Source organism: Vanacampus margaritifer, chromosome 14 (genome assembly GCF_051991255.1).
Source record: "Vanacampus margaritifer isolate UIUO_Vmar chromosome 14, RoL_Vmar_1.0, whole genome shotgun sequence".
Lineage (NCBI taxonomy): Eukaryota > Metazoa > Chordata > Actinopteri > Syngnathiformes > Syngnathidae > Vanacampus > Vanacampus margaritifer.
The window spans coordinates 15,063,224-15,087,310 of NC_135445.1; the positions used below are offsets into that span (position 1 = coordinate 15,063,224).

The 24,087-nt window shown below is 37.0% G+C and overlaps 2 protein-coding genes across 4 annotated transcripts in view; both read left to right on the forward strand.

Annotated features, from left to right (window-relative positions):
- The window catches only part of arrdc1b (arrestin domain containing 1b), a 30,823-nt gene extending 14,751 nt beyond the window's left edge, over positions 1-16,072 (forward strand). For both annotated transcript variants that reach the window (XM_077543046.1, XM_077543047.1), the window contains exons 2-8: positions 392-502; positions 4,297-4,347; positions 6,926-7,080; positions 7,400-7,582; positions 8,535-8,711; positions 9,700-10,156; positions 12,040-16,072. In XM_077543046.1, coding sequence (XP_077399172.1) covers positions 392-502; positions 4,297-4,347; positions 6,926-7,080; positions 7,400-7,582; positions 8,535-8,711; positions 9,700-10,156; positions 12,040-12,104 — 1,199 coding nt within the window. In that variant the 3' untranslated portion in view covers positions 12,105-16,072. The remainder of the gene's footprint in view (positions 1-391; positions 503-4,296; positions 4,348-6,925; positions 7,081-7,399; positions 7,583-8,534; positions 8,712-9,699; positions 10,157-12,039) is intronic.
- Positions 16,073-16,911: 839 nt separating this feature from the next.
- On the forward strand, positions 16,912-22,745 carry slc31a2 (solute carrier family 31 member 2). Of its 2 annotated transcripts, XM_077543099.1 has the most exons (5): positions 16,912-17,002; positions 17,098-17,205; positions 20,825-20,891; positions 21,786-22,014; positions 22,167-22,745. In XM_077543099.1, the coding sequence occupies exons 2-5, from the start codon at positions 17,197-17,199 to the stop codon at positions 22,330-22,332; spliced, it is 471 nt and encodes a 156-aa protein (XP_077399225.1). In that variant the 5' UTR covers positions 16,912-17,002; positions 17,098-17,196; the 3' UTR covers positions 22,333-22,745. The 2 variants fall into 2 exon arrangements, with proteins under 2 accessions (XP_077399225.1, XP_077399223.1); XM_077543097.1 differs by lacking the exon at positions 16,912-17,002 and having other exon boundaries at positions 17,009-17,205.
- Positions 22,746-24,087: the final 1,342 nt, after the last annotated feature.

The window sequence follows — 24,087 nt, forward strand, 5'->3', positions numbered from 1 at the left end:
AATATTGTTGTTGTTTTTTTATAGTGAAGGCATCCAAAACACTGATACATCAATCAATCGAAAAAAATGGACAGATTAATCAGTTATTAAATAATCATTAGTGAGCAGCTCTAAAATAAAGTGTGCAACTAATCCATGTGATCAGAATCGGTATCAGGCAATCTCACTTGTGGGTCTTCAGTATCGGAATCGGCAACATCGGAACACCCCTAGTCTTTACTGTATACTTCAATCAAATGTGAGATTGATTTAATAGTGTTGAATGTTGCAAAGCACCTTTTAGATTAGAAAAGAGCAAGTCCTTTTTACGTCCTTATTAGATGCCAAGTCTCTCATATTAAGTGTGGAAATTACAAATTTGTGTTCTTATTGCTTTTCTCTCTTTTCACAGCCATCAAGGTGAACTGTCAGGGCTCATGTGGGATCTCCAACAAAATGAATGACACTTCATGCACTATTGAGGAGCAGTACTTCAACAGCACTTTATCTGTTGCTGACAAAGGTGATTTAAATGTCTTTCTAGCATTGTTGTGTACCTTTATTTAACAGGCATAATTTCAAAATTAGAAATGGGAGTGAATCCAGCATGGACAAAATGTTATAGATGTTTACAGATCTACATCATGGGCGTCAATAGATCTGTTAATAAATTTGAAAGATTATCTATTTTCATATAAATGAATCAATAATGCTAAAGACATACACCACTGACTTTCCTTTGAAAATCAATTCATTTGACTGATTTGAATATTTTAAACGCATAGTCTGACACTTTTGTTTTGGCCTGTCCGGGACGTTTCTGGGCGGGGACTCAACGTTTTCCCTCCAACCAAACCGCGGAGACAAGCGACGACCAGTGGCATATGCTAATATCATTGTGTGAACCCCTGTTCCTGATTGGTGGACTGGTTTCACGCTCGTTCCTGGTTGGCTACTGTCCTCGGCTTCCTCAAGCATCAGTTGTGTGTGCTGTGTTTACAAACAGCAACAGAAATCGGTCGGACCATACCTTTAATTATTGGCAGCTTTTCTCATTCAATCAGTAATACTTGTTAGGCTACTTTGGGGGAGGGGGGGGGGGCTCTTTAGTAATATTTTTCTAACATTTAACACCAAATATATTAAATGTATTATTATTGAAATTGTAAAAGAATTACATAAATATACAAAATATTCCCAAAACATTGGTATGCAAAAATTGTTGTATTATTCTAGCAACAGTTATAGTTGTACACAGTGCTGGACTGCTGTTGATTGGTTCAGTTTGCTGTCTTTATTGTAAACGGATTGCGCCCTCTAAATTGGGAGGCTAGCCTCTTTTGGTGAAATGGAGGAATATAATAATTAAATAACACTGCATTTGCCCCAAAAGATGCCGGCCCACCGGGGGCAACTGCCTGTATGTCAGATGGCCAGCCCAGCCGTGGTTGTGCATCTTTTTTAAGAAAGAAAGAAAAAAAAGTCATATTTGTAAATAAATGAGAATAGGAGCAATAATACAACCCAATCAACCCCTCAATATACACTGCTAACAGAGCATCCCATAAATAATGTATGACGCAGCCTCTCTCTGTCCTCCCCTTTATCGCTGCAGTTTTTCCGTATCTCAATCTCTTTCGAAAATGGCCTGCTTTGCCGCAAGGACTGAGCAAGGTAAGCAGAGCCAGACAAGTAAGGTGAATAACTAGCACACAGATATCACTGCTACACCCTCTTAAGCAAAAAAATAATAAAAATAATGATGATAAAATGTACACTGAGATGATTTGGACATGTCCAGAGGAGAGATAGTGAGTATATTGGCAGAAAGATGCTGAGTTTCCATATGGCAGGCAGAAGGTCTAGAGGAAAACCAAAGAGGAGGTTTATGGATGTGACATGAAGGTGGTTGGTGTGAGAGCAGAGGATGCTGAGGACAGGGTTAGATGGAGGAAGGGAAAAGCTGAAAGGAAAAGAAGAAGAAGAAGAAGAAGAAGACCCTGCGGACAAAGGATGACTAATGTGGTGCTTGGAAAAATGACGACAAATATGAACGTGTCAGTTTCATTGTGTCACTGTTATCAGTTAATGACCTACAGGAAACTTAAATCTTTCTCCTCCTGCTGCTGCTGTGCAAATGTGATGTCAAACCACGCTTGCTGTAGCAAGCTGATAATAGATAATTTTTTAAGTTAACCTTCTTATAACCTGATGTCATTTTACTATCAAGTCAATAAAAAAACATGAATTGCATGTGGTGAATATACAGCGATTTCATTTTGTCCTATAGTGAAAATTTGAGATTTGGATCTATTTTTTATTTTATTTTTGTAATCCATGATGTCAAATTTTAACTGGTCAGATAAGAGCTTTCTCCTGTTGCCACCTTTGAAAGAAAGACGGGAAGCACATTAAAATAGTGAACAGAAAACAATCTTCATCTTAATCAACTTCATGCCATCGATATTACTCATCTTCATCATTTGCTACACTATACAACAGTGAGATGAAGGAAAACAGGCCAGTTGTGTGTTTATGTTCACAAATCGCTATCTGTCCACATGAAAACCCATTCAAAAAAGCAACCAGAAGAAGCCTGGAGAAAGTACTTCCTAGAAAAGGCAGGTTTAAAAATGAACAAATCCAGATTTTTCATCTTCATGTCATCCTGGTGCGTGGGCTATAATCGTAAACATGATGCAAGTGACCTCTCTCACTTAACTCAACACACACACACGCATGCGAAAATTCTCCCTACATGAAACAGTCCAATTAGAGAAAGTGGCAAGTCGAGAAGAAAGATGTATTACGCTTTGACTTATACCATAATAAATCTCATTGGCTCAAGGTGTTTGCGTTGTGGCGGTAACATGAAAGTCAAACTCCTGCAGCTGCTCTTACTAATTCCGTTAAAAAGGCAACTGTGGCAAACTCCATTAGCATCCTGTACACGCTCTTATTTTCTTGTTTAAACACTATGGGCCTCATTCACTAATAAATGCGTAGGAATGTTCGTACCCTGCACACACGTTGAGTGTATACACAGAATCACAGTTGGATTCACAACATTTTCTTCGCACCATTGTGCGTATGTTGATAAATCAGAATTCAATCTAAATGGCACTATCGTTTGCCTTTTTTGGGGGGGAGGGGGTCTTTTTGTGGCACCCTCATTTGCATAACTCACGCCCATTTTCACCCCAAAAAGGGCATCTATTTTTAAAGGGATACTTGGCAAAGTTCATATTTCATCCAGAATTACAGTAATTTGATAACTTAATTATTTTTAAATTAAATACCTTTAAAAACACATTTTCCCACTAAAAATAGGTAACGACCAATCACGGCTCACCTGTTTTCTGGCTTTGGTCAGCAAATAGAGCCATGATTTGACCTATTTTCCTCAGCACAGGTGATGTCATCGTCAGTCGATAGCAAGTGCCAAAAATAATTTTTTAAAAGTATTAATTGATCATGAAAAAAATGACGTTATCACTTTATTATAGACATAATATTATCTTCTTACAATTGGAAATGGCTCAATGAGTCACGTATCCCTTAATTACCAATGTGCAGAGTTGTTTGTTTTTTTATTTTGCGAGATGGCCTCTAACTTCTCAGTCGTTATCTAATTTTCATAATGTTCATATCAACTGAAAGCTTGCTGAACTTGCTGAACAGTGAACAAAGAACCTGAGATGATAAAATAATGATGTCATTTTTTATTAATTCTGAAGGTAAATAAAAGAATGCTGTACACAAAACACACGTGCATGTGTAAGCCAACTTGATCGATACAAGCAGACAAGAATGACGCACCATCTTGTAGTTTTGGCATTATTAAAATCCAAACTAAGAGTTCATTATTTTATCATCTATAAGGGCAAGTGTTAAAAAGGATGCTGACCCAAAGTTGTACTGGTGCAGAAGAATGCTGGGTCGATAGCTGTTTTTCTTTTCTTTTTTTCTTTTTTAATCATTGATTAACTGCTGAAAAGTGCTTTGTGCTTTGCCATGCAGTCACGTGTTTTGGCCATTACTCATCGGGCTATTAATCACCCTTGTTGGCTAGTTTCAATTGAGAGCGGGTCACTTCAAACAACATATGAGTTCATCTGTCGTTTGAACAACATAACCTTTATCAGTGAAACTCAACCCGGCTGGGAAAATAGGCGTAACACCACCTGGATATTCAATGTTTGCATGTAGGTACAATCACAAAGGGACTAACACTAGCGTTTTTTTGTGTATGTTATTTATTTCACTAGTGTTTGCTCTGTGCTGTAAGTGATAAATCGTTTTGTTTTGTTTTCACAGGAACTCTGGCAGCAGGCGAACACAATTTCCCTTTCCAGTTTCTTATCCCAGGTGTGAACTTTCTTTCAATGATCTGTTTACTTCATTGCTGTTCGAGCACACCTTTGGTTCTTAAATTGTTGTGTAGGCTTTTATTAGAAATCCAGGACACCTGATAACATATAGTTCAGTATGACACAAAGCAGATACATATCTGTGATTGGTGGGTTTAAGTCGTGAGGTTATTCCTAGTTAGGAAATGTGGAATGAATTTGTGCATCTTATCTTTGCATTGCTCTTAACATATGCCTTCTAAACGCATGACTGTGCAAGTAACCTCAAGATCAACACAACATACTTATTAAGAGTGAAGTTTGCTCTCACACAAACACACTAGCGTGGGCTGAGGCGCAAGAGACTTGGTTTATTTTTAGTCCCTCTCCTGTTGTGCAGTCGGGGATTAATTGGTCGTCATGCCCCCTTGCTTTTCCTCGCCCCCCTCACGCTCTTTGACTGACAGGCTTTGGATAAGGAGAGCCAGGGGCTGATTTTTAGCACGTGTCAAGGTGGAATAAACAATGCCCACAAGCTATGTCCCTTTATGAGTGAATGATATTTGGTTGATTAACACTGAGGCATAAGGTGGAACCTCCAAAGTGAATACATTTTAACCCCAAAAATGTGTACAGTGCAGTGCACTCTGTGACCAAAAATGTGTGTGCCCAGCCTCTCACCCAATGTCATAATGGGCAAGCTGTGAAAAAATATAAAGAGGATTTGTTAACTTTATTAACTCCTTGATAAAACGTTTATCTAACAGTTAACCTTCTTCTATACAGTGCCAGACTTTTATAAATGGTGTGTGGGTGGGGGTGGGGGGGTCAAGGATACTTAGAGTCTCTAAATGTTGAAATATATTTAAATACATATTATAGTACATGTAAGCGTTCAGGAAATTCAGGCCTCCTCTCTGGCTCCAGTGCTTCTATTATTGGTGTTAGGCCAAATCTTCCTATGTTACAATTTGGTATATTTCCTATTTTTCAAAAATCTATACTGACTAATAGCCCAGTCCACACATATTGATCAATCTAACTGTGTTACATGTTACTAAACATGTTATTTTTGGGTCCTCCTGAAAGCTAATGATTTTTTAGGTACAAGGATTCCGCTCAACACCAGCGATACCTGTATATGGTGTTTGCTGAGCGTTACTGTAAACTAAGGTTGTTTTATAAATTGCTAGAATGAATGTGATATGAAGTGTATAATAGTTTAAATCTGCTTGCTAACATTTACAGTGCTAAATATCAAACAGAGATAACCCAAGTAAACATCAAATGCAGTTGTTGTTTTTTTAAGATGATTTTATTTAACGGTATTAAGGGGGGAACAAATTCAAAGCTACCTGACCCCGTGTAAAAAAAAAAAAATCAATCAATCAATAAATAAATAAATAGAATACGGTACACTTTGTTGCTGCTAAGGGTGACAGGTAGCTTTGAATATTTTTCCCCCTAATAAATAAAACCACCATTTAAAAACTGAATTTTATGTTTACTTGGTTATATTTGTCTCAATTTGTTTGATAGTCTTAAACATAATATAAACACTTTTTGATTGAACTTAAACTCTGGAGGACTTTAGAGGGTCAACTGTATCTTGTAAAAACTGTTTTTAGTTATATCCCATAAGTATGTATGTACATATGTATGTGTGAAGGTATACTGTGTGTGTACAATGTTTCAATATTCATGTATTTATGATAAATTAATTACATTTTAATTGTATCTATGTATTTTCTGTTTTTGATTGTATTTTACAATGCACATGTAGTATTTTTCCACAAGGGACTGCCTTCTCCATCTTGGACACTATAATTGTCTAAAGTTGAGGCTTTAAGCAACTTTTTTGCATTTTTCCATGAGGCAACATTGAGTAAGGGTTGTGGCTAAGATAAACTCAAAACTAGCATGCTTAATACTGTATTAGAATGAGGCTATAGAGGAAACAATGGTTGTCTAGTTCCACAGGGGCATAAATTATAGGAGTGTAGAACTGCAAAGATGAAACAGTGACACATACAGTAAATGTTCCTGTTTAGTGTTTGTAAGATGCCATTTTGTTGTAACTATGAAAACACTTCTTGGATTTATTTGAAAGGTGAGACAATATTGACACACGTCCTAAAACCTTTTGTTATCAAAACATTTCACTCAATATCAAGCTTTAAATGTGGTTTTCATGTAAACGCAATGCAATGAGTATCCATGTGTAGCATTTCCCTCGGGAATGTTATTCTGCTGCTTGTTCTGCTTTTGCTGCCAGGCTGACTGCAACCACCTGCCTTTCCTGGTTAATTCTAGAGGCAGACTTATCCCTTGAGAAATTTCTCACTGAGGAACAGGCTAGAAGTAATACAATAACAAGCTGGGTTTTTATTTCAGATGCCGCCCCTAACACTGTTTAGGTCAATTATTTGTGATGGTAAAACCCCATTTTACATTTATAACCCTCAAGTTTTTTTCCTTTTGTGGCCTTCAATATCCTTGTCTTGATTCACAAAAATGCAGTTCAGACAAAACACACCGAGTGTATTTTTAAAGACATGGGTATTCAAATTCCTTTTTTTTTCCTGGCATTCCATCAGCTGCAGCACCAACTTCTTTTGAAGGACCGTTTGGAAAGATTATATACCGTGTGAAAGCTGCCATCGACACGCCTCGCTTTGCCAAGGACTACAAAGCCCAGAGGCCTTTCTACCTTCTCAACTTGCTCAACCTTAATGAGGTGCCGGACATTGATGTAAGTGCAGATCTTATTAACCTTTAGCCGTGATTAAGGTTGATTTGATGTCACATCTGAGGAAGATCTCAGTGCAGCACACAGACGCGCCTGCCTCACCGCAAAAGGCTACGAGTTCAAAAGGGCTCCGCCCATTTTGTGTGACATTTTCGTTCCCTGGGATTGACTGATAACTTGTCCTGGGTTTACCCCTAAATTAGCTGGGAATGGTCTGTGGCTTTACTGAGACATTGAAAACAAGATATGCGGCTAGCTGGATGGATGGACGAATGTCGTCAGTTTCTCGATACAATCATTCAACTTGCTTCTGTCTCTGCAGCACATGAGCTACGCTGTCACTACTAAGAAATTTAACTACCTTCTGGTGAAGTCTGGGACTCTAATGTTGAAAGCTCGCAGTGACCTCAGGGGCTATATTCCTGGTCAGGTGATCAAGCTAGCCACTGAGATCCACAACAAGTCTGGAAAAGACACGGGATGTGTACTGGCAAGTCTCATACAGGTAAAGTCTGAAAGCCTGAACTATATAGAAAGTAGGGATGTTCAATACCACTTTTATTCAAACAGATACCAATACATGCACGCTCAACTCTAGAGTAAGCACTAATACTACTAGTGCTTTGATACATAAAATGTACCCCCAAAACAGCGACAGATAATAAAAATTAAAAAATACCTAATTATCTCATTATAGCCTTTTCCTTAAAATTACATAAAAATAATGGAATTATATTCTTCTAATTTCTATTTCTTGAGCGTAAAACAACCACATGGGGCCGCTGTCATGAGTACTGACATCTTGATATAAGGCCCAGTATTGGTAATCGCCCATCCTAGTAGAAAGGAATTGATAATACAGTATTTATGAAAGGTTTGCTGAAAATGCTTAAAGTGGGAGACAGCCCCAAAAATTATTTACACTAATATGTTCCAAGCAGCCCACTAGTCTAAACACGGAAATTTGTTCAATATTGTGTTTGTGGAATATGAATTATGCAGCAAAATACACCTGTTTTTATCCATCTCGGAGGGCGGACAGTTTACCACTTACTCTTCATTTAAAAAGGCATCCCAGTTGCTCAGGGCTCAAGTAGTGACCAATCACAGCTCATCTGTTTTTATGAAGCTGAGCCTTGATTGGTCATGACTGTGCAACTGTGATGTCATTTTCAATTGGCACCAAGTGGCAAAATGGCCGCCCCCTGAGATGAATAAAAATGGGTAGATTTTGCTGCTTTTTTGGGTTGACATCCCCTTTAATTTCTTAAAACACCACCACATGGAGGAATCCTCAAATATTCAAATTTTTGGCAGTTAAATGAATGCACAAAAAAATGTTAGTGTAAGAAAATGGTAATCGAACTAATTGTAATTGATGTTCAACCCTGCAACAGTGTTAGTTGTAAGTGCCACATATTTCTCTTCTCATGTCTTTGATTTTCTTTTCTTACCAGAAAGTGACTTACAAGACCAAGCGGCACATTTTTGACCTACGTACCATTGCAGAGGTGGAGGGAGCCGGCGTGAAGGCAGGAAAACACGCGGAGTGGAGAGAACAGATCATTGTCCCACCTCTTCCTCAGTCAGCGCTGACAGGCTGCAGCCTCATCGATATTGACTATTTCATTCAGGTTTGCGGCTCTGATGGAATGATTTAAAGTGGAAGTCAACCTTAAACATTTCTTGACAATAATATGTTATATGTGACCTCACTAGTCTAAACATGACATTCTGCTTAATATTACATTTGTGGAATATGAGTTATGAAGCAAAATCCAGCCATTTTTATCCATCTCAGGGGGCGGCCATATTGCCACCTGCTGTCATCTGAAAATGACATCACTGTTGCTCAGGGCTCAGGCAACAACCATTAATCCATTTTAAAACCATTAAGCCATTGTTTTATCCATCTCAGCTTCAGAAAACAGGTTAACTGTGATTGGTCGTTGCATGAGCCCTGAGCAACATTGATGTCATTTTCAGATGACAGCAAGTGGCAAAATGGCCACCCCCTGAGATGGATACAAATGGCAGGATATTGCTTCATAACTCATATTCCACTAACACAATATCAACCAGAATACCATATTTAGACTAGTCGGGCTGCATAGAACATATTATTGTCAAAATAAATTGAGGTTTTGACTTCCCGTTTAAAGATCCTATGACATTCATTTTAATTGAGGCGTACAGAATGAAACCATATTAATATGATATTGGTGGAAAAAGTGACAATCATTTGCTTTGCTGTAAAATTTCAGATACTTTTTCTTTACTATAAAATCCCCCAACCTGTTGATAATTGTACCCATATACCCATCCATAGTACTGACCTATTTATTTATAGCTTTCATTTGATTAAAAATAAATAAAAATACATGAAAAAATTAGTGTGGGATAAATATTTCCAGTGCTATCTTTAAACATATCAGTGTAGTCAGTATAGCTGACTAATCAAAAGTCATTTGTCAAGGAATTGACCAAATTATTATGCATCTATTCTACACTATATTGTAGTAAATTTCGATAGCTTAGATTCCCTTTTACAAAGCAAATCAGATTTTTGTTCATGACAAATGTGTTTGTCTGAAGTAAAAACGTTATCAATTGTGATTGCAGATAGCACTAAAATCTCCGGATGCAGTTGTCACCCTGCCCATCTACATTGGGAACATTGCCGTGAACTTGTCTCCTGCAAGGACTGTACCTTCGACTCCAGATCACTGCAGTGTGGCAGACGCGCCCAATGCAGCAGGGGTGACACCCAGTGCCCCTCCGGTTGAGGACAATGAAGAGCTGTGTGCAGGCGGTGCCGCCAGCGAAGAGATCCCCACCAAAAGTCATTCTCAGCAAGATCCCTCTGGTCAGCCTGTCACCATGTCCCCGAGCGCTTTTAGCCACGCACCCAGTTCAGTGCTGCTTCCTGGCCGCAGACAGCCCGACGCTTCTGCCCCCTTGTTCTGTCTTTCAACCGGGGCCACCATACCTTTCTTCACTGATGGCGACCCCACACCTGTGCCTACTTCCTGTTCGCTCATCTTGCCACCAGAATACAGCAGTTGGGACTATCCTCATGGTAAGCGTATGGTGTGTCAAAATAACAAATTGATTTTCATAATCCCTACAGTTCATTCAGCCCTACAGTGAATATACAACATTTTACACCCATAAAGGCCTGTTTTTTTAGATTTAAAAATTAGACCAAGATAAATAATTTAAAAAGTTGCTCCATTGATGTGACCAATAACCTCTCCAACTGTGGGATGACCAAAAATCTCAGGACAAACCTACGTCAGGGTCTTATTTGGGGTTAATCTGAGGCACTTTAACGGTGGTGGGTGGGTGCTGACTTCCATTTAACATGCTTTTACAGTAAATGCAACTGATTAATTCTGAAACAAGTCACATCCCCACTTATAAGAAGGTGTACACACCTGTGCAACCACATTGCCTGTGTTAGCCATTTTTGTTTGTTGTACAGTTTATAAGTCACATTAGTAGTGGAAAAAGTTCTGAAATTTATTATTTTCTTCGTCTCTTTTTTATGTCTCAAAAACCTGTCATTTGGACTGCGGTGTGTAGACTTTTTATACACTGCAAAAACTAAAATCTTAAGTAAGTAATAATTTCTTAAATTTAACCTAAATTTGCTTATTTTGATTTGACAAGTTATTTTTACTTGAAATGAAATTGTCAGGCAAGACCATTGTGCTTATTTTAGGATACTTATTACTTAATTATCTTATTTGATCGGGCAGTCTTGGTATTGAGTGTTAACAGCCAGTTTAAGTACTGTGAGGCTTAAAACAAGCATTTCCCACATTTTAAGATGACAACTAATCAACATCAAAGGCCCCGAACTGGGGTTTCATAAATTTTCTCATTTTAAGATTTGGCATAATTTAGTAATAAGATAAATGGAAAAAAATACAAGTATGAAAACAGACGAGTGCAATATGGTTCATTTCGTTGTATTTACTAAGCTCATTTGTCCTTCTTTCAGTACCAGCTCAGTGGTCTAGTTGTAGACTGCAAACACTCAGACTTGAAGGTTATGGGTTCAATTCCTGGCTATGTCATGACAAAGAAAATGGGACCTGTTACCTCCCTGCTTGACACTCAGGCTAAGTTATCCAAATGTAAAAAAAAAACAAAAACAAAACTCATGTATTTTAGGAATATAGTTCTATTTATTACAGCTTGAAAAAAGATGACATTACTGTCTGAAAATACTATTGTCAAGACCGCAGTGGTTGATATGGGCCTAGTATTATTTTATTATTTCTCAAAATCTTAGAGGTAAATTTAAGTAAAAATGTTTTGTTCTGTTGGCAGATAATTTAGCTTATTTGAAGTAATAATTTTCTTATTTTACAATATTTTTATTTTTTTACAGTGTATATCTACTATAGCTCTTCAATTCAGATGATAAATTAACTCAACAACTAAGATTGCTTTTGTATTAAAGCTACAAAGTAAACTAAATGTAAACATTTTCTTCTAAATACAAAAAAACGTTAATAGAATTAGTTAGTAATCCTATTTTCACGTTGCAATGACTTTGCTCTTCAAGTGTGACATTGCAAGTAAGCTTTTATCCACAACAAATATGCATAGTGTTTGTTTTACTTTTATTGCGCAAAGATTAATACCGTTTCTTTCAAGTATTTCAAAGGTCTTATTCAGCCCAGTACATTTTTATCGCACATCTTTGTTTTCAAGTTCCCCAAATGACTCATGAAAGTAACGCAATATGACTTCCTATCTGGTTTAAATCTGTGTCACAGTGCCTCCACCCACTTATGAAAAAAGCTGCAATCACTAACTTCAGCTACAAACACCAACTTCAGTTTAAAAAAATAGACCATAGAAGAAGTGCGCCATGAAGCAACTTCTCTGAATGAATCACGAAAGTAACGTAATATGTCATCCTCCTTTGTTTCTATCTCTGTGTCACAGAGCCTCCACCCACTTATGAAGAAAGCTGCAGTAGCACCAACTTCAATTTAAACAGTGGACAATAGAAGAAGCAGATGATGAAGCACCACCCACTGCGCCGGATCATGGAAATACCCTATTGAAAAGAGGACCGGCTTCAAAACACCAAAGATGAATATGTCCTCGACAAAAAGGGATCATGTCTTATTGTGAATATAAGAATCGTATTTTGATCGCACATCCGATCAGACAGTAATAGACAGAGCATCTCAACACCATTGTGCTTAAACTAATGCTGGAAAAAAGTGATTGGACTTTTATCTAATATAAGGAAAAGCGCTGTGAGCCAATAGGATTTTTTTTTTCTGTGCTCCGGCCAAACAGCAGGTCAGGGTATCCTGAAATAACCTGCCTGAGACTCTCTTCAGGGTCTTACCTTCTCACATGGGCAGTGTAACAATGGAGAAAATGGAATAGCGATAAGTGACCCAAACTAAAGTGATGTTTTGTGACTGGAGCTCTGTTTGACATAGGTATTGACTGCGAGAGGAGTTCATTCATTCCCTTGCTGGACCCGTCGTAGCACCTCATCTTACACTTGCAGAGGAATTTGTCCTGGCTCCCGAGGGAATGCTGACAATGGCTCATGTCCACCGCCTCAATTGTGGAGATAATCAAAGCGAAAACAACATTAGCTAGCAAGTTGTACTGCAGACTTTGACTAAGCTGCAGTAGAGGAGGTGGACGTGGACCACGCTAAAAGAGACTCACTCTCATCCCTAGTGGATAAGACTGTAAATGAGCACCAAGGCATAAGTTTCCTCATTTAAAGTGTGTGTAAAGCGGTCGGACAAACATTCCTACACAAAGTACCAGATTGATCAATTTGGACTTGTGAGTGAAGACGTGCCTAAATTTACACACAGCTCACGCAAAACCTTGCGCTTGAACAATGAAACTACAGCATCACCAACAAGATGAAAAGAAACAAAACATAGTTTGAGCCATGGATTACTTGCACCCACATTTCAATGAAAGCAAAGTGCCATCACACAACAAATTCAACTACGTGAACAGGAAATAATTGTATTTATTATGCTCAAATAATCTGCGATCTAAATGGGTTGGAGGAATTAATTTAAGCACAATTCATTCATTCTACAGAATAGCTCTGTGGGTGTGTGCCGCCAATAAGAGCGCATGTACGCTAGGGATGTAACGATATCCAAACATCACGATACGATAATTATCACAATATTGTGGGAAGGTTGGGATACAAAAGGTCACAATATTGTTAAAAAAAAGAGCTCATACAAAAAAAAAACCACACACACACACAATATTGTGCTTTTGTTCATTACAGCAATTAAAAATATTATAATTTTTTTTAATATTATATATAAAAAATATATTTATTGAGGCACTTACTTGCCAATGCACGCACACATTTGAGTTCCTCCACATATTAACTCTGTTCACAAGCATATTACGTTCCCCTTCATCTGAAAAACAGCGTGGATTTTAAACATGGAAGGGCCAAAACATGCCTTGTGAAAATGTAACTGCACTAAAATACTAGCCACCACAGGGCGTTAGAACTGCACAAATGGAAATCAGCCTGACTTTTTTTTTTAACAGATGTGCTGCTTTTAACATGACGATGACGATATATTGTGGCAGTTTTAATATTGCGATATCACGATATTGCCGTTATCGCTACATCCCAAATATAAGGTAGTGACATCACGTGTCAACAGCCTGCAATAGGTGTATCCAAAAAATGGGCTTGTCCTCCTCCAGTTAAATAAAGATAATTCTCATCAGTGGACTGTGACATTGGCATTGAGTTGCATGTCAAACCATATTTTTTTCACTTATGCCATGTCTTTTTTTTTTTTGTAACATCTGGAATAATTGTTCCAAAGAGTAGTATTTATTTGTTTCCACTGTGTCACTGTCAGTTTCCTAGATTATCTCGCCCTCTTTGCCATGATTTTGGATTTCCTAAAGAGAGATGTGTCTCAATACAAATGAGACTGACTTAAAGTTGAGGCCTGTGCTGCATTCGAGGAAGGTGGGAAGTTGGATTTTTCCCACTCGGATTGTCTCAGTTTCGCCCTCAAAGCGTTCGCGGCGAATGAAAACAACAAAGATGGCTGATTCCAATAAATTGTTTGTTCTGGTTCACACAGTCCATACAAATCATATATTTTGAATAACTAAATGAATGTTAGAATGAATAAAGAAATAATCATGTAAGTTATATTTTGCCATTCACAGTCTGTCTCCATATTGTCGTCATTGTCAAGTGACGTCAGATTGAAGCCGGCCTGCAAAGTGCAGGGTGGCAGGACATACTTCAAGGGGAAGTCAACCCCCATTTTTTTGTGACAATAAGTTCTTTACGGCCCCACTAGTCTAAATACAATATTCTGGTTAATATTGCGTTAGTGGAATATGGGTTAAGCAGCAAAATCCAGACATTTTTATCCATCTCAGGGGGCAGCCATTTTGCCACTTGCTGTTGATTGAAGATGACATCACAGTTGCTCAAGTCTCAGGTAACAACCAATCACAGCACAGCTTCAGAAAACAGGTGAGATCTGATTGGTTGTTGCCTCAGCCCTGAGCAACAGTGATGTCATCTTTAGTTGACAGAAAGAGGCAAAATGGCCGCCCCCTGACGTGGATAAAAATGGCTGGATTTTGCTTCATAACTCATATTCCAAAAATGTAATATTAATGAGAATGCCATGTTTAGACTAGTGAGGTCACATACAACATGTTATTGTTAAGAAATGTTTAAAGTTGACTTCCACTTTAAAGATAAGGTGACAGGTTCAGACCCTCATAAGATGCTCACAGTCGAGACACTCCTCTCTAAGATTTTTTAAGGTTGTTACAGTGACTCGGTCATCTCATTATGATGCTCCCTGAGCACCTTTCAATAGAAGTGTCCCTACATACCCTGCTGGTGGAAAACCTTTTAGTACACTCAGAATACACCCGAGGGATTGAATCCTGATGATATTAAAAGAAACATACAGTAACTAAATCCCCATGAAAATATGGCAATGCATTGCTGTCGGATGTTTGGATTTTTATTTATCCAAAGTTAAAATGTTACATGTTTTTGCTGTACATTTTAAACGTAGGAGGCAGTGTGTTAGTGGTTAGCATGTCTGTCTCACAGTTCTGGAGGTTCTTGGTTTGAAGCTCTCTTGGGAGTTGGTATGTTTTCATTGTGATTTTATTGACTTGTCTGGGTTATTTTAACTGAACTTACTTCAAACTCCAGTCATAAAATGTTAGTTTTGTGCAAGTTAATTTTCACTTAATTTCCCTCAAATTTGGTATTGAGCAGATCATACTTACAATATGTCACACATCAATCTATTTTCTGGTATGACATTGACTGTAAGTAACTTTCACTTGGATGTTGGGAGAGACCTGAAGACCAGCTGATCTGAATATTCTGTATTATTATTTACATTTAATTTCTTCCTGTGTGAAATTAGAAACTATGGCACATCCAGAAACAGCGGTTTTACCGTAAGTAAAACAGCATTGGTCTCATCATTATCATGTTGGAAAATTTGATGGCGTTACAGTACTGTACTTCTAAGCCATAAGTAGAAGGTCAGGATCTGCGTCTGTTGCTTCATGTGGACTATGCCAAAAACAATTGATGTATAAGAAACAATAGACTCTTATGAATTCTGGAATTGTTGTAGGAAATATGTACAATACCCATGATTGCCAAGAAAAGCAGCAATTTAGCTGAAATGATTTTTGCATTGCCTGCAACATTTTTGCTTCTCCAATTTTTGACCAAAGAGTACAATAGTAGTGATTAAACACTTTTTGTGCAGTTTTTATACTCATCCTTTCTCACATATTGAGAAGTGGCATCTGGTTTTGTATTTTTTTTTTATATATATACTTGTAACTGGTTTACAGGTGCATTATGCAGATAGCAGTTTTAGCACCTTGTGTAATATTCTGTATCAAAAGTGTATCATAGAACAATAAAGTTATCTGACTTGTTTGGTCATTTGTGAACAATGTCACCTCATAGCTTTGTGTTTTCAAAAACACATCGTCATTAAACAGCACACTGCTACCATTAAAAGTGACTCAAATCTAAACAGCTCACTTAACTCTATAGGAATTCTGAGATGGGTATATTGTCATTGTAGACATTGAAATTCCCAAAAATATCAGTCTAATCAGATTGAGTAATTTTCCTGTTTCCTGTGCACTCTGGTACAAACCAATGTATAATAAATCTGGTAATTGCATTGTTGAGGTCTGGATGGCTTCAGGCTCATTAACTAAATTAGCCGGTGTTGGTTAATCACTCTCATCAGCACAGCTGTGTTGATTGAGACGCTTGACAACCACTGTGCAAGTTACAGTATTTTGTCCGCCGTGTGAGAGTCAGATATGAGCACTTATACAAGATTTCACATGAATCACCTTTGGTGATTAAATTGTTTTAATAGTAATGATATAATGATCCTGTTTGATATATCATAGGCAAGACAGTCAGAAACATTCTATTTTATGAAACATGTACATAATATGTCATATATTCGTATGATAATACTAATGGAAGGAATGTTCATGTTTGTGCATGATAACTTGGCTCAACAAGAATTAGCAAACTCTGTACCATGGTGTACTCCTGACCTCTTGTGGAAGAAACAAATACTGCACATATCTATTAGCTGTGAATTACGTATATCAGTCAAATAAAAAAGGGGACTGATGTGTTGGTTCGACTATTATGTATATAATACTTTGTGAACATGAGCAACATTGCACCTGCATTCTGATTCACATTATGACTCCCCCCCCCCCAAAAAAAAAAACCTACACGCATGCGCAGAAGCTACATAAACCGGAAATGGTTTGACAATCGTCCCGCACCGGAAAAACTCCATTGACCGTCAGCCTATTGTTTATTGTCTGAAGTCACAAGGTACAGTACTGTAGTTTTGGGGTGGATTTTGTTCGTCTGTCCTACTCAGGGAGTGCAACAAAAAAGGTCTCATACTTGACATCTCGTTATCAAAGCATCAAGAGTCAGCCAGCCAGAAAAAGCAGCCCGCGATGGGTAAACGGAGTTAACTACAGTACAACAACTGACGCTTTCCGTCGTCCAGCAAGTTCAACATGATGCCAGTGAGTTTCGTTACAGAACATTTTGACTACTCACATCCATGCGTTCGCCTTAGTAACGTAATGAATGTGTGCCTTGATGCTCTTGCCTGTGTTGTGCCCATGAAGCCAGCTTCATAAACATACAAGCGTAATGATGCATTATATTCACTAAGTTTTGGCATTCAAAATAAATTTTGTGGGACTCAATTACAACCCATGTGCTTTAATTCACAATTCAAAGAATAAAGATTTTACCTTTTATCAGAGAATCACTGTAAAATAGTTTACCATTCCTCAACATCGATTTGATCAAACAGTGCTTAACGTTTTTTGTTTTGTTTTTTAGACCACCTGTTATATCTGCCACAGAGACCATGTGGAATTTTGCGTGTTTTCATGCGCACTCTTTAAATTTTTAAAATTTTAAATGCTTTTCAGGCTATGCCGCTTTGGACGGATTTCAAACAGAAATTCACCCAAGTTTGAGCCATCTTCCTGGACAAATCATAAATTAATCAAGCATAACATTCAACCACTGACTCTTTTTTTTCTGGTCAGCAATGCAAGTAAATAACTATAATATGGCATATTAAATGATTTAAAATGTTTTCAGTTTATGTAAAAATCAGCCAGTTTAAAAAGTCATAGATAATAATAATTATCATTTTGCATTAAATATATTTGTTACAGAGCTTCTATATCCGGTATTAACGTAAGTTAAAGTGCAGAAACACAATTTTGAATGTGTTTAATTTAGGGCTGTCGTGGCATAAATTTTAATTTGGTTATTGTGTTCTCATGACTTTGTTAAGCATTGCATATGTCTAACATTCAATGTGCTGTTCTCTTTCAATTCTGAATGTCTTATTTCATTTTTTGTACACAAAAATACAACGTATATTTAGGGTACCAACTCTCAAAAACATAACAACAAAATATTGCACTTTATCTGCAACTTTGTATCCAACATTGATGTTTGCTTGAGAAGTGCACTTGTTTCTGAAACTTTATTATTAACATTATCCAAAGAATTTCTTTCTCAGGGCACCCAGCTGTTTCAAGGTTAAAGTACTCCTTAGCCTGTTTTTCTTTTTAAATAACTAAATGAAGTTCACTGTTGAGAAGCTTCTCTCACAGACAAGTTGTTTAATGGGCAGTACCTCTGTTGGCAAATTACTTGTGCTTCATATTTTTTTGGCTCTTCCTCCTCGGTTTCACTGCCGGCATTAACTTGGCTGGGGAGTTAGTACAAGGGGTGGAGCTGCAGCATGGCAATTTAAAAATAAATGTAGGTCTTTATGTTGCATACTATTTCAAACAGATATAATGAAAGTACCGAAAAACAAAAATATAGATACAATATTTTGGTGACCAAGCAGCAAGCATTCATAATGAACGTTTATCTTATTCTACTGCTCGCAAAAGTAAGTAATGAAAACTGCCGAGATACCTTAAATCTGATCGGATGCAAATCTGTACCTAGTTCTACTTGCAATTGCTACATTGACTGTTCATGTGAGCGCTGTCCATGTGAATTATGAGTACAGAATATCAGTAGAGTGCTATTTGCAGATGATTGGGACTGGGCCGGTCCGCAAATAGAACTGAGGTACGCTCTCAAAACTAGTTACAGCTGGTCGTTAAACGTGTATACTGTACTGTATGTACGTAGTTCCAGAAGTCAACAAAAAGAAGTTGGATGTGAAAAGAGTGACAGACGCAAGAACATTGTCTTTGCGTATGGACTCTATATTCTGGTACACTTCAAAGTCAAACCTGGTAACACCCCTGAGACAAATGGAGGCATGGTACACCCCAAAGACCGGACAGGCAAACACCCCTTACCTTACCCAGAAACACAATCTTGGCGTATGCTGTTCAATGCACTGATAAATGTGCTGATGTGTATATTGGGAACGCCAAGCAGCCACTGAGCAGGCTCATGTTATGGTTTCAAAAAATAACAGGGGAGGCCGTCTAAGTCAAGAAACATCTTAAGTAAATGTTGATGGTGGGGACGATTGTGTGATAATTTACCTGATTAAATATTAACCTGAATATGTAATACAGTAGAAGTGTTAAAGAGCTCCTCTTTATATTGTTCTAGTTCATATTTGTAATGACTGTGAATGTTTATCAATTGAATAAATGTTGAAAAGTGTGCCGTTATTATTGATTATTGACAGAGAATCCACATACTCAGCTCTGCTTCTCCTCCCTCAAATGTTCCTTCCAAATAAATGTTACACCGCTTAAAAAAATAATTAACAGACTTTCCAGTGGCATCACATCCATTGCCGAAAAGGACTTTTACTGCAAAAAAATATTTGATGACTTACTTTTTGTGCTTTTTATACAGTACAACATCTTCTGGAGAGTGGTGTGTCCATTAACTCAAGAAATCTTTTTCCCGATAAAGTCTCAGTAAATTATGCTAACGCTGTACTTACCTGACAGCTGTTATGCTTTATGCTCCTTGCTCCTTATTAGGGAAAGAAAGTGTCATTATTTTAAAATTAAAATAAAATGCATATTTTTTTAACTACTAGGTAACTCAGTTATTATGCTTTAAGTTTGTTTATCACAAGGCAAAATATCCTATATAATGTATAAGGTATGCAATCTAATTTTCAATAAAATGGAAACATCTGATCTTTGTTCGCCGTTGTTGCATGCAAAGCTCTTTTGTTCTCATAAGGCAGTCAAAACTTGGCATCATGTAACATTTATTATATCAAAGCTGACATCAGCAGATGGCAATTTATTGATACACAAATATGTGTTTTCGTTTTGATGTTGGTGTGCAAAAATAAAATAAAATGTGGGTGAAGAAAAGTTTCGGACACATTCCAGCATCACTTTGCCCCATGTCAAATGATCCATCATGTCTCCAATATATTAATACCATTAATTTTGGGGGAGCTGAAGTAACCCTAAAGTAAATCCAAGCACACCCAAAATTTGAGAAGTAGTTTGAGTGGGTAGCCTTACTTTACTTAAACCAATATATGTGGCAAATTCCTTTATTGCTACCACTCAACAGCAGCATACTGCATTATTGTAAAAAAAATAAAAATAAAAAATCTGTTTTGGGGTTGACTTCCCCTTTAGATAATAGCTCACACACAGAGACATTATTTTGTCTGTCACATTACATTCACACATCTACTGCAGCAACAGAAAATACGAACAATGTGCTGTTATTTTCTAATTGGGTTTTGAGTCATGTGAATTTCATTTCATTTCAAAGTTGGCAGTGATTGAATAATTTTTCAGAATTTCGAAATCCAGGAAGAAGTACAACAGGAGAACCGTATGCGACACCTGCAGGGCATTTTGCAGTATTACGTCTTCACAAAGAGGTCATGTTTTTTTTTTTTTTTTTTTTAACCCATATCAGTTGGTTTGTTTGCATGTCTACATGACTGCAAGCAACCAAAAACCACAACTGTGAAAGTTCTGTGTACGTAGAATGACTTTGTCCTTGGCACATATTGGGAAGAAGCATCATTGTATGAGGAAACATTAGATGTGGAGCCTAATCAAATCTTGTGGAAGCGCTTAAAGGCTTATATTGTACACATATGTGCCATTTTACTTAACATTGTCTGAACAAATCTTTTGTATATTTATTTTTCAGATGACATTCGAGGCGTCAAGTAGTGTGACGCTCCTGTTTGACTTCTGGCATGTAAACAGCCCTGGAGGTACAAAACCATTCCCAAAAATTTGAATATCATGGGAAAGTTCATTTATTACCATAATTCCATTCCATTAAAAGTCAAACTTTCATCAATTATAGATTGAGGGTTCGCAATTTAAGTGATTTCAGGTATTCTTTTTCTTTCTTTTTAATAATTTGGGCTTCCAGCTCATAAAACCCACTAAAGCAGAATTTTAAAAAAAAGAATTACATGATAAAAAAAAAAATTGAATGCTGTGAAAAAATCACCGTGTATACTTCTCAGTGTTTTGCAGGGGGGTAAAAAGACAGAATTTAGGATCACATCGAATGAATGAAAATATGGTATTTTCGAAATATGTAAAATTATTTTATTTTGTGTTATTTTGTTTCGCTTATCTTTACTGATTCATATTCCATGCACAGCACTTTGTATTCAGCGATGGTTGTTTTAAAGTGCTTTATAAATAAAGGTGAGATATTTTAGATGGCATTTTTTTCTACTGGAAAGTAGTTATTGTAGTTTATCTTAAACAAATGTAATACTTTTTTAAATTTTGATTAGGTAAAACAAATAAATAAAATCAAAATGTGATGAACTCACATGGAGCGCCCCAGAATTGAGTTTGAGTTTGTTTGAACATGAAAAAGAAGAAAATAAAAAATAAAAATTAAAAAAATTATCAATAACAAAAATAAAACAACATCAAAAATTACAAAACAAGCCAAATTTGACAACACACACCTAATATTGATTTTCCATGTTCAAAGGGAAGTGGGAAGTGGGAAGAAGTCACAAGACGCTCCATGCTTTCTGAATTTGTATATCTATTCTTCATCCAGAATGGACTGCATTAACCCATAAAGGTTTCACTGTATATTGTTTCTGCTCCAAATCTTTGTATGTGTGTCCCCTCAGGTATGTTTGCGTCAGTGATAGTGGTCATGCTGGTGACAGTCTTGTATGAGCTGCTCAAAGTGTGGAGGGTGTGGCTTAACAGGAGCACGGCTTTGGCTCGGTATTTCACTCCTTATTCCAGCGAGCCGGCCAGCCAGAGCAACAGCAATCCTGTGCTGGAAAGCAGCACCTCTGAATCCTCATTGACTCCCAAAGAATCAACCCCCATCTTTCCGAGCAACAGCGGCGGGTATTTTATTTCTAGTTTCCACAACTTTTTTATTTTTGTTTTTTATAGCTAATGCTTTTTTTTCTGCCAAATTGTTACTATGATCAAATGACTTTCTTTACAAGAGAGACTTAAATAAATGGATAAATTAATTATCTGTATCCTGTCCTCAGCTGGTTGCTCCACGGAATCCAGACATTGCTCCACTTGCTACAGGTGACGTTGGGCTACATGCTGATGTTGTGTGTCATGTCCTTCAACACTTGGATCTTCCTCGGCGTCATCGCAGGTTCCACACTGGGTTATTTCATCTCATTCCCTCTGATAGATCAGCGTTGATGGACAGTACAAGCCAGGGTGTTTTCTCCTCAGAATGAAAAGGATTGTGTTTTTGGTTAAGATGTGTGGATATCCTCATGATTTACTGTTTGGATGCTTGGGGTATTTTAGTTTTGGTCAAATTGTTAGAGAACCAGTTGCTTGTGGTTTCCCCCCACAGCTCCAGCGGACATTCATTCATGTAAAAGATATTATTTCTACATGGCCTTAAATGATTCGAAATTGTGATGATCAAGTAAAAATTCAAAGCGAGGAAATGTATTGTGATCAACACTGACTTCATTATTATCAGTAACTTTGTAGATTAACGCTACCGATTACATTGACAGGTCTGATTACCATGATACCTATGTTAATTTTATTGTACACTAATTACAACACATTTGTTTGGTTAAAATAAAGGGAAAAAACAATTATGCATTAAAAATTGTCTTTGATTCAAAAGTCATTTAATCTTTGCACACTAAAACTGAATTTATTTGTACACATGATTTCAGTTATCTGTCGCAAAAAAACTGCAGAGGCCACTTTGAAGAATTCCATTGTGGGATTTTACTCGCTCTGAAAGGCTAATCAGGAGCACTGGGACGATCTTTATTACAATGGTTATCACCAAAAGGAGAAACAATTTATTATTTGACAAGAAACCACGCCACTGTAACACTGTTATACATTTTTCTGGGATCAAAGAAAGTGTCTGATATACATAAAAGGGAGTGGTTGAATGCTTGATATGAATGAAAACTGTCATAAGTTTTTCCAATTGTAAATAAATTTCAACGAAATTGCCACAAAGTCCCCATTCCTGTTCAAAATGATAAAACATGGAGAGCTGACTGAAAATGAAATTACTCATCAAAGCACTTGATGATTCTTAATGGCTATTACAGGTGCAGTAATAAATTTGTTAATCACCGTAAATGTTTTCTATTTGTGTTCTCATACTTGGTGAAATAATGAGTCTGATCTTGTAAGCACAGAATGTGAATATCGATGTTGGAAGGAATAAAAAGCTGTTTTAGACTGATACAGTAGGGATAGTACAATTATAGATCTTCAGTAAAATGTTGTGAACTAAAGTGGGCTGGTCTGAGCCATGAAACTCCCGGGCTGAAAATGAGTCTCACTCTAGTCCTGCTTGTTGGTGACATAAGTCACCGAGGACTGTGATTGTTATTTTAATTAACTTTAGCTCAGCTATTTTTAAGATAATATTTTTGGACTGTAACGCAATGTTGAGTATGTTTGAAATTGTTTAAAGGGGACAGTGTGTACAAGAATGTTTTTATTTTCCAATGTTTATTCATTAAAAAAAAATACTATTAATTCCAATAACATGCCCCAAAAAAGTTCTATCACATCAACAATAACATAAATATATATATATATATATATATAATGTAATCGTCTTGTACATAGGACGTGCCACACCTTACAGGGAAGAGGCTGCCATCTTTCTGCGACGGCTATCCAAAGGAGAAGAACTTTGTAAAAGTAGTCAAGTTTACGTCACAAGTCAAAATGTTAAATAAAATTAAAAAAATCAGAAATGCCCGGATGTTTGTTTCTAAGCGTAGTCATTGCATTCTATTAGTTTACCAGTAGATGGCGCTAAATTCTACACACTTTTAAAGTGCTCTACAAATAAAGTTGATTTTAGTCAAACTTTTTTTTTGTTATATCCTTAAAATGCTAAACACTTCCAGATTTCGGTTTCATAAATTTTTCAAGAAGATTTAATCTTTATTTGTCTCT